We start from the raw sequence: 15064 nt of genomic DNA, 5'->3' as shown, positions 1-15064 counted from the left end.
ACAGCTCAGATGGTCACAGCCCAGCAGCGACACCTCCACAGGTTCCTAATTAAATAAATAATAATTTTCCAGCCACTAGCACGCTACAAGCTGAGGACTGAAGCAGGGTGGAAGGGCAGTCCCTGCTGCAGAGCCAACCATGCAGATCAGGGGGAGGGAAAAGCCTGGGATTCACAGACAGGAGAAGCAGGAGCTGCCCAGGGGGAGGCTGCAGCTTTGGCTTACCATACGTCTCGGATCTACTCTCCTCAGAACTAGACTTTGTCTTCTTGGAGGAGCTATCTGCACGAGAGCAGGAGAAAAGGAGAGAGAGATATAGAAAATATGGAGACCAAACATGAGGAAAAAAAAAAAAAAACAAACAAACTTCATGAAAAAATAAAAAAAACACAGACTCGGATTTGTCGGGTTAAATTCGTGCAAAACACAAAGAAGATGTGAACAAAACACAGGTGGAACATTTGGAATAAGGGTGAATAATACAGGGAGACACAGGTAACAGCACACAGAATCTGTTACAGGAGCTAGGACACGACCACAGGAGCTCTCTGCAGTAAAACAGATAAAAACCAGCCCAAGCACAAGGCAGTGTTTCTCCCCAGAGCCAATACCCAGCACAGGCACAGCAGTTCAGCATCCTCAATTCACCCCTTAAATAAAAGAAAAGGGTTTTCTGCAGGCTGCACTGCAGAGCTCCCCTATCAAAGCACGGGGTCAGGTAACAGCTCTCAACTCTGGAGTGACTCCCTGCAAATTAAGATTACAGCATTCCTCAAGTTTGTTTCTGGAGAAATTAAATTCCTTCCACAAAATGAGTTCACAGCCTGGGAGCTCCCCCAACGTGAAATAATTTTACATTGCCTGTCCCAAAGGACAAGGAAAAGAAGATGAGCACTAAACCAGTTTTTTTTTTTCCCCATTAAATGGGCATTTAAAGCCCATTTTAATTTATTTTGTGCACACCAGAATGACTCATGCAGCCAGTGGCAGAAGCCATCACCAGGGTGGTTTATAAACATCAGCCTTGTGCACAAAAAACCCCCACATCCTACAAGTTGTGCTCCCCTTCCATTCCCCTCCCTAAGCCCCAGGGAAAAGCCTGAATGCACAGACAGGAAAAATGCACCTTGTATGGGGCCAGGAGGCTGAGGCAGGAATTTCATGAGCAGGCACTGGGGGAGTGCTCCAGAGAGAACAAAAATCCTCATCTCCCTGATTTAACTAAAATCAAAGCAGGCTAAATCCAAGCAGGACAGCAAATCCTTTAAAATGCGGAGTTTATCTTCGAGTGCTTCACCTTGGGAAGCACAAATTCACTTTGCAAGGGGTAAAGAGGGATCAAAATCGACTAAAGAACAAAAGAAACCCCCCAAAATTAAAACCCCAGCAGGGAAACCCAGCCCTGGCTGGGCCAAGCACATCTCCAATTTCAGATTTCACTACAGAACTCCTCACAGCTAATTACAGCTTTGCCTCCTGACTCTGCTGAAAGTGGAAGTTGTTGTAATTATTTACTGATACACTAATCCAGGTCGATGATGAGGGTGTTTAAAATCAAGCCCACATTCATTTCAATGCCCACACTGCCTTTGCAGAACAACACAGCTCTGAAAACCACATTCAAATAGTTTTTAATCGACTTCCCAGCGCTTTGTTTGGGTTTTTTTCCCCTTGAATTTTGGGATTTTACCTGTGGGATCGAAGTCGTGGGTGCTGCTGCAGCGTTCAACCTTCTGCTTCTTGTCTGCTGGAGACTCTCTGCTCAGAATGCTGCCGTGTCTGGGGCACAGAAAAGCAAAATATCCTCACACCAGAGCCCACAGGAGCTGCCTGAGTGCCCACACAAAGCTCACCCAGCTCTGCCTGCTCACCAGAAATTCACATTAAAGCGTAGGCATCGAGTTGCCTTTAAAATATTTATTCCCAGGCTGAATTCAGAGAGGAAAATGATCTCCCTTGCAATCTCTGGGAGGGGATCCAAGGCTCCAGGAACAGTCTTGGTAACCTCAGAACTGGTCACAGCAAGTGCATTCTCTTTAGCACTCAGCATCAGCCCATGTTTTATCTTAAAAGGCAAATAAATTTAATGGAAAAAAACCCTCCTGAAATCTTAACCCTCCCAGCAAACTTTAAATATTTCAGCGTGCCAAAATTAAAGATTTAGGATCTCCCCAGAAGGGAAGCACCTGTACCCTGTGTCCCCTTCCTTCCCTGAGCATCTCAAAGCTCAGGTAAGATGAGCCCCAGCCATGTCACAGAATGCAAATGTCCCCCCATTAAATTAAGGACACCACCAATAAATCTATTTTTGGCACCTCATCCCCATCTGGGTATTGATTTCCTCACATCTGTAATGGGTACTACAAGCTGTGTTTGTATAATATTTTTTTTTAACTTTTAAAAGCATTCCCCCTGCAAAAATACTGCAGCATAATTTACAATACAGACAAAAAAGCAAATTTCAGGAACTCACCTCGAAGGTTTTTTGAGAGGAAACCTGAAAAGAAAAAAAAAAAGAAGTTTAATAAACTTTTATTTTTCAATATTAGGTATAAATAGATAGATATCAATATTGATATTGATATCAGCATTAGTGCTTAAATACAAACAGTTATTTTACACTTCTCTGGTACCTTCACAAAAAACCATCTCTAATTTCATGGAACTCCATGAATTTGCCATCTTGAGGCAAGTGCAACAAAGCTGAAACTAAATTACCCATTCCAAGTAGTATTATACACACAGATAACAAAACAAACAAATCCAAAGCTGAAGAACAAAGTATATTGGCATTTTTAACAGAGGAAAATGTGGGATTTATAAATCCAGGATTTTTTTTGCCTTGAATTCCTGACAGAACAAGGTGGTGCCATCCACCAAAACTTCTAATCTCATAAAACAAAACTATTTCCTTCTCAGACTCACAAGCTCAGCTCAATTCCCACTCCATTTATGTTTTAGATCCTTCACTAGGAAGGCAAAACACACATTTAGAGCTGTGCAAGGCAAGAACAGGTAACTTAAATCCCTTTTTGCTCTAAATGAAGGCTCTGCAGGTGGTTTATGGCTGATAATTTCCCCCTATATATAAAATAATTATTCTTAATGCATTTTCTTCTATTTATATACATTATTCAGGAAGTGCTGGGGTGAGGGATTAGAGGGAAGAAATTCAACTCGAACACCACAGAGGTGACCAGGGCAAGAAACGACCTTTTATCTTTAAATTTTATGTTTTTAGTTTAAACACACCAATTTGTTCATGACGAACAGTTCCCAAATCTGGATTAGATAAGGACAACAGGAGAGGGACTGGGATTCACAAATTCACTGGGATTCAAGAAGGAGCAGCAGCTCTGTCTCAGGGACAGAACCAGAGCACACAGTCTCAAGCTGCACCAAGGGAAATTTAGGCTGGATATCAGGAAAAAGGTTGTTTACAGAAAGGGTGATGAAGTTCTGGAATGTTCTGCCTGGGGAGGTGGTGGAGTCCCCATCCCTGGGTGTGTTTAACAAAGCCTGGATGTGGCACTGGGGACCAGGGTTGAGTTGAGGTGTTGGGGCTGGGTTGGACTCGATGATCTTGAAGGTCTCTTCCAACCCAGGGATTCTGTGAATTCTGTGACCCAGTGATTCTGTGAATTTCTGTGAATTTCTGTGAATTTCTGCGAACAGCTCCAAAGCCAGGCTCAGGTGAAAGGAGGAAAGGCGGTTGGAGCCAAGGGGGGGTTGGAATCTTCTCCCAAATGAGTGAAGGATAAGAGGGAACAGCCTCAGCCTGGGCACGGCAGGAATTTCTCCCTGGAAAGGATTGTTGGACACAGGGAGGGTCTGGAGTCCCCATCCCTGGAATTGGCATTTCTGACATGAGCAATGGCTCCATCCCACAACCAAACCATTCTCCCAGAGTTTTCCAGACCATTCCAACCAAGATTCCTTGACTGGCAGCACAAAACTGCCCCAAATGCTCCGCCTGTCACCTCCTCCTCTCCATAATTCCACCTGGAGTGGCCCAGGCAGGAAAAGCCCAGTCCTAAAGCTCCAGGAGCTCCCTCCCCATTACCTGAAAACCCTGAGGGGCTGCACAGAGCCAGCCTAAGCCCTCTCTGGGAGCAAGAGCTGTGCCATCAAGTGTGGATACACCCAAAACTGGCCAGCTCCCACATGCCAGGGCCCTGTGCAAACATGCACTAATATGGAACTCCAGAACGAGCATCTGATGACACATTAGGCAAGGGAAATTAAAATGCTGTCTGCCTGTTCCTGAAAATAATTATCCACAGCAAGACACTTGCCATCTTTCAGATAACAGCATTGAATTCAGCTGAACTACAACAGCAGCTTCCAAATTAAGGGGGTAGATAGGGCCTGTGATTGCATAAACAGCAAAAAGTTAATTAATTAAAGGCAAGAAGTGGTAATCCTCCTTTCTCCTGCCCCCAAAAGCTTTATTTTAATCTTAAAAGCCTGGGAAATCCACTCTGATTCAAATAAGAAACATCCTCTCTTCATTGTGCTCTACCTGCAAAGCCACATCTCTGTAGCATCCCATCTCCCAGTTACCAACTTCAGGCAGGGAAGGAGGACTCTGTGCAGGACAGACAGCTTGAATCCCAAAGCAAAGCAAACAAAAGTCATCTCAGGCCGATCTAACGTTGCCTGAACCCTGAGCAGCCAGCAGATGCAGAGCAATCAAGTGTTTCACCGAAAAGCAGAAAAGAGGGAAAAAGGAATCCAGCGAAAGATGGGAAAAGATGCTTAGGATGAATTACACCCATTTTTTTATCTGATGCATTTGAACTTCTGAGCTGAATAAAACACCACTGGTAAGCATTTTAATGAAGCATTTTAGTGACAAACTGGATCCCACAGAGGCTCTTATCAGCACCCAGAACTGCTGCAGAACAGGCAGAGTTTGTGGATAACACAAAGTGAGTTCACTGCTGGACCTCTGGCCTGCTTCAGAGCTCTTTATTATCTGTGAAACACTAATGTCCTATTTTCCAGGTCCAGAAGTTGTGCAAAACCTTTCTGCTTGTTATACTAGTCTGGTGATTAATTATTTAGGAAGGAACTTTAAAGTTTTTTGTAAACAAAGCAGCGCTGAAAACACCGGAACCTTTTTCAGCGCTTTGACGTTACCGGTGAACGTCCAATTCCTGTGGGGTGGGAGCCAAAATCCCCTGTTCCCAACCCACAGCTGTGCTCACAGCTGGATGGCACAGGGGGTCAGGATCCAGCTGGCTCTGGGGAATCCTCCTGCCTGGGAAGGGACCCCATTCCAGGGCTGTGAACCCATTGCAGGGCTGGGACCCCATTGCAGGGCTGGGACCCCATTCCCCCTTGGCTCAGCTTCCTGAGGCTCCTTCTCATCCCAGGCAAGCAGGGATGGAGGCAGGGAGAGGTTGGGAGCAAAGCAGGAGGCAGGGACAAGATGCAGAGCAGGGATGGAGGCACAGACACTGTTGGAACAGGGATGGAGGCAGGGACAGGATGGGGAGCAGGGAAGGAGGCAGGGAGAGGTTGGGAAGCAAAGGAGGAGGAAGGGACACACTGGGGAGCAGGGATGGACACAGGGACAGACTGGGGACCAGGGACAGGTTGGTGAGCAAAGAAGAAGGCAGGGAGAGGTTGGGAGCAGGGATGGAGGCAGGGAGAGGCTGGGGAGGAGGAATGGACCCAGGGACAGGTCAGAAAGCAAAGAAGGAGGCAGGGACAGCTTGGGGAGCAGGGATGGACACAGGGACAGGCTGGGAGCAGGGAAGGAGGCAGCAGATGATCCCAGCACAGTCTCTGGATGCTGCACAACCACCACTCCCCCCACCCTCTCCTGCCCTTCCTTTGCTTCACAGGTATTCCCTAAAATCCACGGAGTAGGAAGAGGATGGGCTTTGTCCAGCCAGGCTGAAGGTGAAGCTCTCCAGCCCCCAAAAACCTCCCTGCCTGGATCTGAAATCATTCCTGAGCACTGAGTTATGAAATCACAGAAGTTTCAGGTGGAAAACTCAGCTGAGCTGAGGCTGCAACACTGATCCTGGCTGGGAGCACTCAGTACCACATTCCTCCCTTCTCTCCCATTTCCCTGCCTCAACACCACCTGGAAGCCATTCCTCATTTCCCAAACCCTTTGCCACCACAGCAGGAAGCAGAGCAAAAATGGATAAAACCCAATCAAAGATCACAGAGGAGCTCCTGGGAGTTTATCTATGTTTCACTGCCACTGATCTTCACTTGGAAATTATATTAAATTTGAAAGCAGCCCTGAAAATCCCCTCACCGTGTTACAGCACCCAGCACAACATAATTCAAATTAAAATATATTTCACCTCCTACTGTAAACAGCAGCAAGAAGGCAGAGCAGGGTGTGGTGAACAGCTGGAGCCTTAATTCCAAATGGAGCTGGCAAGTTTAGGCTCCACGATAGAAACCCTGTAGACATTTTGTCTGATAACTGATGAACATCAGCACATTTTCAAACGAGTTGTTCCACTCTCCCAAACACCAGCACCAATTAAAAGCCAAGGCAGATTTTGTTTTTAAAATGCTGGGCCCGAATAATTTGAGTCATTTAAATGCATCAAATGACTAAAAGTGTGTCTTCTTAGTCATGCTGCATTAGGAAAATCTATTTAAGCGAGGAAAATACACCTACAAGTAGCAACAGCGTGGATTAAACATTGGATTTCAGGTTAGCTCACACATAGGCACCACCAGCGCCTAATAACCACCTTGAAGCCAAGCAGAAAAAGGTGATTTGAAGACTTAATGTGTCAAAAAAATAGGAGAGCAGGGAGGATTCCCAGCTTCCAGCAGTACAAAGCATTCCATTCTAGCCTGGGAGGATGAAAATATAGCTGACCATAAATAGCACAGCATCCAGATAACCATGTTGGGCTTTTTTTTTTGGATTTTTTTTTTCCCCTCCCCTACTAAAATATTACCAGAATTCAAGTATCTGCTATCTCCAAAGCTGATCAAAGAGAAAAATATTTAGATTCAGGCAAGGGCCTCAACCTTGGAAATATTTATTCATGTGCCTAACTTTAGTTCCAGGACTGCTCACATGCCTGAAATGAAGCCTGTGTGTGTTTGCAAGGAGAAATTACTCCAAGTTGTGCCCAGATGAGTAAGAAATGTTGTGAAACCCATGCAGAAGAGAACAGCCAAAAAGTGCTTGCTTGACAGAACTAATGTTTAATTAGGAGATGAACAGTTGCAATAGAAGCTGCTTCAGTGCTTTATTAGTTTCATTTAAATAAGATGTTGCTTGTTGCAGAAAAACCCTCTGAATGAATTATAAATTTCAAAGAAAAGCAGCCAACACAACTGATCATGCCAAGTTCAGGAGGAGAAACAGTCCAGGGCTGATCATTGGTCTTTTTTAGGGATATATTTAGAAGCAGAAAAGGAAAACCAAAAGTTTTCTCAAAGTCCCCCAATAAAAACTCCAAATTCTGGCTTTTTAAAAATCTCATCCTAATTCAGGATGTTTCCACCAACTCATGAGTCAATGAGAAGCCTTTGGCCACCATCAGCTCCGTGGAATTTGGTGAAAAATGATTTTAACTCACTCAGAATTCCAGAATGGTTTGGGTTGGAAGGACCTCAGAGCTCACCCTGCCATGGCAGGGACACCTTCCCCTATCCCAGCTGCTCCGAGCCCTGTTCAGCCTGGCCTGGGACACTGCCAGGGATGGGCGCTCAAGATTTTGGGAATGCTGAGCAGGATTGTTCTGTCCTCTTGTTCACACATCCCCAAACAAATCCTGGAAAAAACCAAAGCCTGTTCCTGGGTGACAGGTAAAAAAATCACTGAACAATTCCAGGACTTTTCCTAATGCATCCAGCTCCTTTAATATCCATTAAACTTCATTTTCAACACCCTGACCGGACCTCACTGACAGCACTCAGAGAAATGATGCATTTTTTGTCTAAATCTAGAAGGTTTTAAATGCTCTGAAAGCACAGTAAGCATTGACATAAATGCTATTTGGCAAATACCTCCCAGAATTTCATCTTGGAGGAGACAGAATGAAAGAAAAGGAAGGAAGGGAAAGAAAAACAAGGAAGGGAATCTGTTTTCCAGGGTTGTAGAGGCACAGATCCACCAGAGCAGGATTTTAAAAGCCCTGACCAAGGTTTCAGGGAGAGTGCAGCAGCAACAGGAGCTGGAGGCAGTTTTGTGTCCCAAGGAAAAGGCCTGGGACAGCCCTGACCCAGCACATCCCCTCCCTTCTCCTCAGCACGAACAGCAGATTTCTGCTGGGTCATCTTTTCCATGGATCAAAGCACAGGAGCTCAGAAAAACACTGAGTTTTTTCCCTAAATTATAACAAAAAACAAACCCAAACCAATTGCATACTGCTGGAAACAGACTGGACAGGAAAATAGGGATCCAAATGGGATTCCTGGGAGCTGTCAGAGCCCAGGGATGGATTTTTGGGACCTGCAGGGAGGCAGAGGGAGGGAGGCACTGCGAGCTCTGTGTTATTTTTGTGGGAGTCCGAGGCAGCACAGCTGACACAGTGACTCACAGAGGAATCCTCCCTGGCATTATTGACCTTGCCCTGCTGACAGCTCATGGACAGGAGCGCAGCCTTCAGAAAAAGAACATGGGAAATGTAGGGAAGTGATTGGAGAGCCCACAGAGCCAACACCTTCTGTGCCAGACCCTCCTGAACACCCCCAGTGCTGCATTTGCCTCAGTAAAACATCAGCAAATGCCTCCCACTCAATATTCCATCATTTTTCAGGCCACTTATGTCCCCAGCCATAACCAGAATATGCCATTCCATTTTCCTTTTAGGAGAGAAAATGCAGAGTAGCCAACAGAGCCCATCAGCATATTTCCTGATGGATCAGGAGATGGATCAATGCAAGGGACTGGTGCCATGGCAACCAACGTGCTGAGCAAAACACTTAAACTGGGTTAAGATGAATTTGATAAAAAAGCAAAGTCTGGAAGGCTGGCAAGTTCCATCTGTAAGATGGGGAGGGGTCAGGGCGCCAAGAGGGAGGTATTTCTACAGGGAAGGAGAATTTCACTGGTGCCTTGCCTTCACAGCTTCCTCTTGGAGCTTTAAAAAAATTAAATCTCTACATACAGATTCCTCTCTCATGCTTATGGTTGAGGGATGAAAAGAAGGTGGCAGCATGAGAAGGGAGCCAGAAAAGAGGAAAAAGAAATCAGCTTAAAATTATGAAAGCAAAACAGAACGCAAAGATAAATCTTCTCCATAAAACAAACAGGAAGAATTTGGAGATTTGCCTCCACACATGGAATTTCCTGATGATACAGGAATGCACCATCATACTATGGCCTGTAAAAATGACAAGCAGGCTACTCTGGGTTTACTACAGCCAGCTGTAGCTCTCTCCTCAGTGTCCTTCCCTGTAAAGCCCTGAGGTGGGAAGGGTTTCAGTCAGAAAAGGAAGAAGAAAAGCATCTCCAGAGAAGTTCCATCCACAGTTCAGCCATTCACTCCCAGCCCAAGCAAGTGCCTCAGCTATTTTCCATGACACAAGCACTTGGATTTTTCCAAGAGCTGATGTCAGGGCTTTTCATGGAGAAAGAGCTGCATTTACAGGGCAGGCAGGGAAGGAGGGCTTCCCCAGCAGCCATCTCAATGTGCCCTTTGTGCTGCTCTGCTGCTCGGGCCAGCACCCTGCAAGAACTTTGAGTCCCCAAGAAACTCTCCAAAGGGGAGGGCTCAGGGACATTTCCAGCAGCCAGAGCTGTTCTTCCACTCCTGACTGATTTCCAAGGCTCAGAAGCAGCAGCAGCTTTCCCTCTGCAGGCCCTGAAGTTGTCACACAAGGCCATTTATTGTTGAACATTCCTACAAGAAGCTGCAAGCAGCCAAATTAATGAAAACTGGGGAGGGGGCACTGGAGGGAACATAAATAAACCAGGCTGCTCGTGTTTCCTTAATGCTGCCTTTAGATTCAGCCTAAAAGCAAGATTTGAGTAACAGGGGGAAGCTTTGGCCACTGAATGTAGCTCAGAGCAAGCACAAAACCCGCTCAGAAGTTGGTGGGGAATGGAGGTTGCCAAATCCCAGGTGATTTCCTACTGGTTTCCCAACGTGTGACTGCTTACAAATTACTGAGCCTCTGTTTTCACCTCTGGGAGAGAACAAATTGACAGCTTCGAAATGGAAAAAAATTAAACACCATAAATGCTGAAAGAGGCCAAGTGTGTTTCTAAAAAGACTTCCAGAAAATGTTATCACAAAAATTTATGCAAAATTTACACAGTAGAAAAGAAACATTCAGGATTTGTTCTTTTCCAAGCTTTGACTGCATGACCCATTTAATGTGGGTGATGCACACACAAGTGACCAGGTACAGGAGAAAGGTTAAGCTTGTGATTTCAGAAGTTATGACCCAATTTTCTCACTCATTTATTTATTTTGAAGTAGGCCATAGACAAATATTCCCAGGCCCAGAGAGCTCAAGCTTCCCTGTAGCAAGAAAAAGCTGAAATATGTGGTTTGGCCATACTAGAGGGGCCCCAAAATATCCAATTTAATATCATAATTATATTTTCACACCATCTCATAAACACATTTTCACACCATCTTTGCATCCTGAGCTTTTGCTGTTTGGAAGAAGGGAAGGAAGAGGGGTAGAACACGTTTGTTGTGATTCATTCCTCCAACTTTCACTTCTGAAAAATCCTTTTAAACCCCTTTGCCCAGAGCCTGAAAGAATCAAATCCAGCACTGGGATTTCTTGCACAGACAGGGCGTGGAGTCCAAATTAACCTGCCCTCCCTAAACTGCAGCTAATTACAGGGAAATGAAATGTTTGCTTTGCTTGCCAATAATTGCAGAACGCAGAGCTGGCTCGGTGGCAGCTCCTCCTCCACGGCGTCTGCAACAGCTTCCCAGTGAACTGCCCCAAAAAAGAAAGGAATAAAGCAATTTTATTTCCCTAAGCAGAGCAGAGAGACCCAAAGCTGTGCAGTTTGGGGTTTGCTTTCACCTGACACACACACACACACACACCCAGGGCTGGGATCACTCGCTGCTTTTGCATTTCATTAGGCACCAAGCCTAGTTCCTTATTAATGCCATACCCAGCTTGTGGTTGTTATGAACCAGCAACGAGCCTGGTGTGGAAACAGTCCTTAAAAACAGCAAAAGACAGCAATTAGAAAGGGAGGAGAGGGAAAAAAAAAAAAAAACCAACCCATCCCCAACACAGAGTGCACGTAATACAACTGGAAATGTAGCTTTCAAAATAGCATAATGCTGCCTCCAATTAGGCAGCTTGAAGTTTTGCAAATATATGTACAAGGTTCAGAGGCACAGAGGAGTATTTGGCCCAGAGTTCACATTTCTGGGGAGTGAGTGCAGTTGCCTGGCACAGGAACACCACACCTCCATGGCTTGGAAGTACTGAGAGTGTACTAAAGAACCTGCAGCAAGATAAATAAATAATAATAAATTTATTTTCAAATAATAAGATGGATAAATAGTAATAAATTTATTATTCCTCCTGTGTGTCTTTCAAAAGCTGTTTTAAAGCAGTGACAAGGCCAAGCTGTTGTGCTCCTCAGCATTGTCAGCTTTGCCTGGTTTAATGCGGCCACCAAAGTGAGCAGAGGAAAGGCTGGGAGAATTGGGATTGTCCAGCCTGCAGAAGAATTGGGATTCTTCAAAATTGAGATTATTCAGTCTGCACAAAAACTGGGATTCTTGAAAATTGGGAGAGGCTGGGAGAATTGGGATTGTCCAACCTGAAGAAGAATTTGGATTGTTCAGCCTAGAGAAGAATTGGGGCTCTTCAAAATTAGGAATGGCTGGGAGAATTGGGATTGTCCAGGCTGGAGAAGAATTGGGATTCTTCAAAATTGAGAAAGGCTGGGAGAATTGGGATTGTCCAGGCTGGAGAAGAATTGGGACTCTTCAAGACTGGGAAAAGCTGGGAGAATTGGGATTGTCCAGGCTGGAAAAGAATTGGGATTCTTCAAAATTGAGAAAGGCTGGGAGAATTGGGATTGTTCAGCTTACAGAAGAATTGGGATTGTTCAAAACTGGGAAAGGCTGGGAGAATTGGGATAGTCCAGCCTGGAGAAGAACTGGGATTCTTCAGAATTGGGATTGTCCAGCCTGGCTTTGGGGAGACCTCACTGTGGCCTTCCAGGAGCTGAAGGAAAGATGGAGAGACTTCCTTCCAAGGGCTGTGGTGACAGGGTGAGGGGCAATGGCTCCAAACTGACAGAGAGCAGGGTTAGGTTGGATATTGGGAAGGAATTGTTCCCTGGGAGGGTGGGCACGCCCTGGCACAGGGAGCCCAGAGAAGCTGAGGTGGATTCCTGGAAGTGTCCAGGTCCCTTCCAACCCAAACCACCCTGGGATTCTGTGATTTCCCCTGACAACACCAGCAGCACCTTCCCCCATGGATTTACACATTCCAGAGGCATTATCAGTTTGTCTGCCCCACTGCACACCCCAAAAGTTTCATTAAGTTACCCCTATGACAAACGAGGTCAGCAGGCACCTTGCCTTAATTTAAATTTCCCTTCAGCCCTCGTCAGGTTGTTTTAAAGGTTCACGTGCCTTTACTGCTCTTTACTGGAAATGTAAACCAAGAGTTGCCTGCTCATCAGAAGTAGCAGTTTATGAGTTCAAAGCTAAGCAGACACAACCCAAAAGCATTTCCAGCCCTGCCTTCCCTTCTCCCACTCACTGATGAACCTTTGGCCAAATTACTCCCATTCTGCATGGGATGTGCAGACAACATCCACCCCTCTGACCTCTGCAGAGCTTCTAAATATTTCCCAGCTGCCATAAACTAATTTACAGTTAATATGCCTAAAACCACCCAAAGGCAAAGTGCTCCCAGTGGCTTAATTTACACCAAGGGAAAAATTGGATCCACAATTTTACAAAGGAAAGCTGCAGCACAGAGAGAATCAAGAAATCATTACCACGGCGTTGCTTAACCTGTACAGCGTATTTTTAGCTCTTGGTCCTTCACAGCTAATTCTGCTCAAGTTTTACTCCTGTAGATACAAACACCAAGGGCAACCAAACTATTTGAGCCTAAATTCCAAGTATGCAACTAAATGAGCATTTCACCTTGCTGGCTTTCCACACCTCCCAGCAGGGTTTCTGTCCCAGCATTCCCTCAGATTTTAGAAGCATCCATGGAAAGTTTCTCCACCATACATTGCAGTTTTCCAAAAAAAGAAAATGTGATGTCAGCTGAGCTATGAAGAGATTAGCAGTGCTCTACAGTGGAGTTGGAGCTATCTCAGTTGTTTAAACGGCCCTAAGAAAAATAAAGAGGCTTCTGGGATAAGCAAACCTATTATTTCTGCCATAAATGCAGCTCTGGCCCATAAAACACAAGAGGAAAGATGCACATAGCACACATTGCATGAGGAGGGAAAAAATGTACACAGGCATTTGTGGCATGCTTTGCTCCTTCCCATTTCATCTCTCCTCCATCTAAACTACAGCAAAAATCCAGAAATACCAACTGGGAACGACTGGAGCAGAACACAGGATTAGGATTTCTCAGCAACATCAAGCCCTGTTTTTTCCACTGTAAAATGGAAGATAAAAATCCAGGAGTAGTGAAGCTCTTTGTAAAATGGCTCAAGATCCTGAGAACAGCCTGTGAGTCAAACCCAGGGCTATTAATAGGCCTCTGGATGTGTTTGTATTAGTATTTGCCTCTTGGGACTTGTAAAATAAATAAAAATACAAGCAAAAGAGAAAAAAAAAAATCCAAACAAATATTTAGTCAGGAAAGCTCTCAGCTGCTAAAAGATGACTGCAGCAAAATTCTCCAAAATATGTGGAAGGGGTATGGAGATAACCAAGGCAGCAGAAAACAGCAATGCCAGATTGGAGCTGCTCCCGCCCTGGGTTCAGTGACACCTCCAGCTCTTGGTGCCTCCCCCTCATCATGCAGCATGATGACAACTGCCAGCCCTCACAGGCTGTATTTATATTTATATTAAAAAAAAAAAAACCAACAAATCCCCTCAGCATCTCAAAGCCTTTCTACATCACAATCTCATATATTAATACAAAACACTGCATTTTTCTCTCAATGCTGATGGCTGTCACTGGATCCACACTGCCTCAAATCTCAAAACACCATCATTGGGACTGATACAATTTGTTTAAATTTTAGAACACTTTACAATAAAATAATAAAAACCAAATAAAACAGTGAAAAATGTATTCAGAAAAATAAACCCCACCCAAAACACTCAGAGATGGTTGCTTGAGCACCAGCAGCTAATTTAACATCAACATGCATAAAATATCAACTTATCAAAAATCACATTCCCTGTGGCTGGTGAGGAGGCTCTGGTATGGAATTACTGGGAAATGGAAAGAAGGGAGAGCTGCCAGCATCTACATCCAAAGCATCTTTCCAGGCTGTCAAAACCTTTGTTCTTCAGCTCAGCCACCAAGACACACATTTCCACAGCAAACACATTAAACTGGCCATTTTCACAGCAAAAACACAAAGGAGTAACTCCGGTTCACGTAGCAGCTATTAAAAGATGAAAGAAGAAAAAACAAAAAGGAGACAAACCTCCCCTCCCAGCAGACATTAAAGGAAAATTCCTTTTTCCCTGCTCTGCACCCAAGGCAGGTACTCGTGGCTCAGGGAATAGGAACAAAGGCGCAGCGTTACCTGTTCCACACGCCAGAGGCAGCTGAGCAGGGACATCCCAAAGAGCTCTGATCCCAAATCCTCCCCTCCCTGGAGCCTCCCGGGGCTCCCAGGCTCGGGGATCCTTGGGAGGAACCCGCGGATTGTTCACTGACCACGGGGGGAGGGAGGAAACTCCACCTCTCCTGTCCCACCTCCTCGCAGGCAGCAGCAAACGGGGCTGCTCGTGGGCACGGGCACAGCAGCAGGGCTGGGAAATATTTATCTGGGTTTCTATAGCTGTGGATATGTTTGGGTTTTTGTGTGAGCATCTACATGTGTGCATAAAAATATATACATATATATATATACATTACATATAAAAATATATATAAAATAAATATATAATATATAAATATATAAACGCATATAATATATA

At 45.0% G+C, this 15064-nt stretch overlaps 1 protein-coding gene across 1 annotated transcript in view; it reads right to left on the bottom strand.

The window, feature by feature from the left end:
• Window positions 1-76: 76 nt before the first annotated feature.
• Window positions 77-15064, bottom strand: part of LOC115948882 (rho guanine nucleotide exchange factor 12-like) — a gene marked incomplete at its 3' end in the record, with an annotated part of 36689 nt that continues 21701 nt past the window's right edge. The window contains exons 2-4 of the mRNA XM_031064451.1: window positions 2474-2497; window positions 1691-1779; window positions 77-282 (exon numbers count right to left, since the gene is read on the bottom strand). Coding sequence (XP_030920311.1) covers window positions 77-282; window positions 1691-1779; window positions 2474-2497 — 319 coding nt within the window. The remainder of the gene's footprint in view (window positions 283-1690; window positions 1780-2473; window positions 2498-15064) is intronic.

This window comes from Geospiza fortis, unplaced genomic scaffold, assembly GCF_000277835.1.
Source record: "Geospiza fortis unplaced genomic scaffold, GeoFor_1.0 scaffold110, whole genome shotgun sequence".
In the NCBI taxonomy this organism is placed as follows: domain Eukaryota; kingdom Metazoa; phylum Chordata; class Aves; order Passeriformes; family Thraupidae; genus Geospiza; species Geospiza fortis.
Note: the sequence above shows the minus strand (reverse complement) of the source record. Positions and strands in the feature narration are given on the sequence as shown.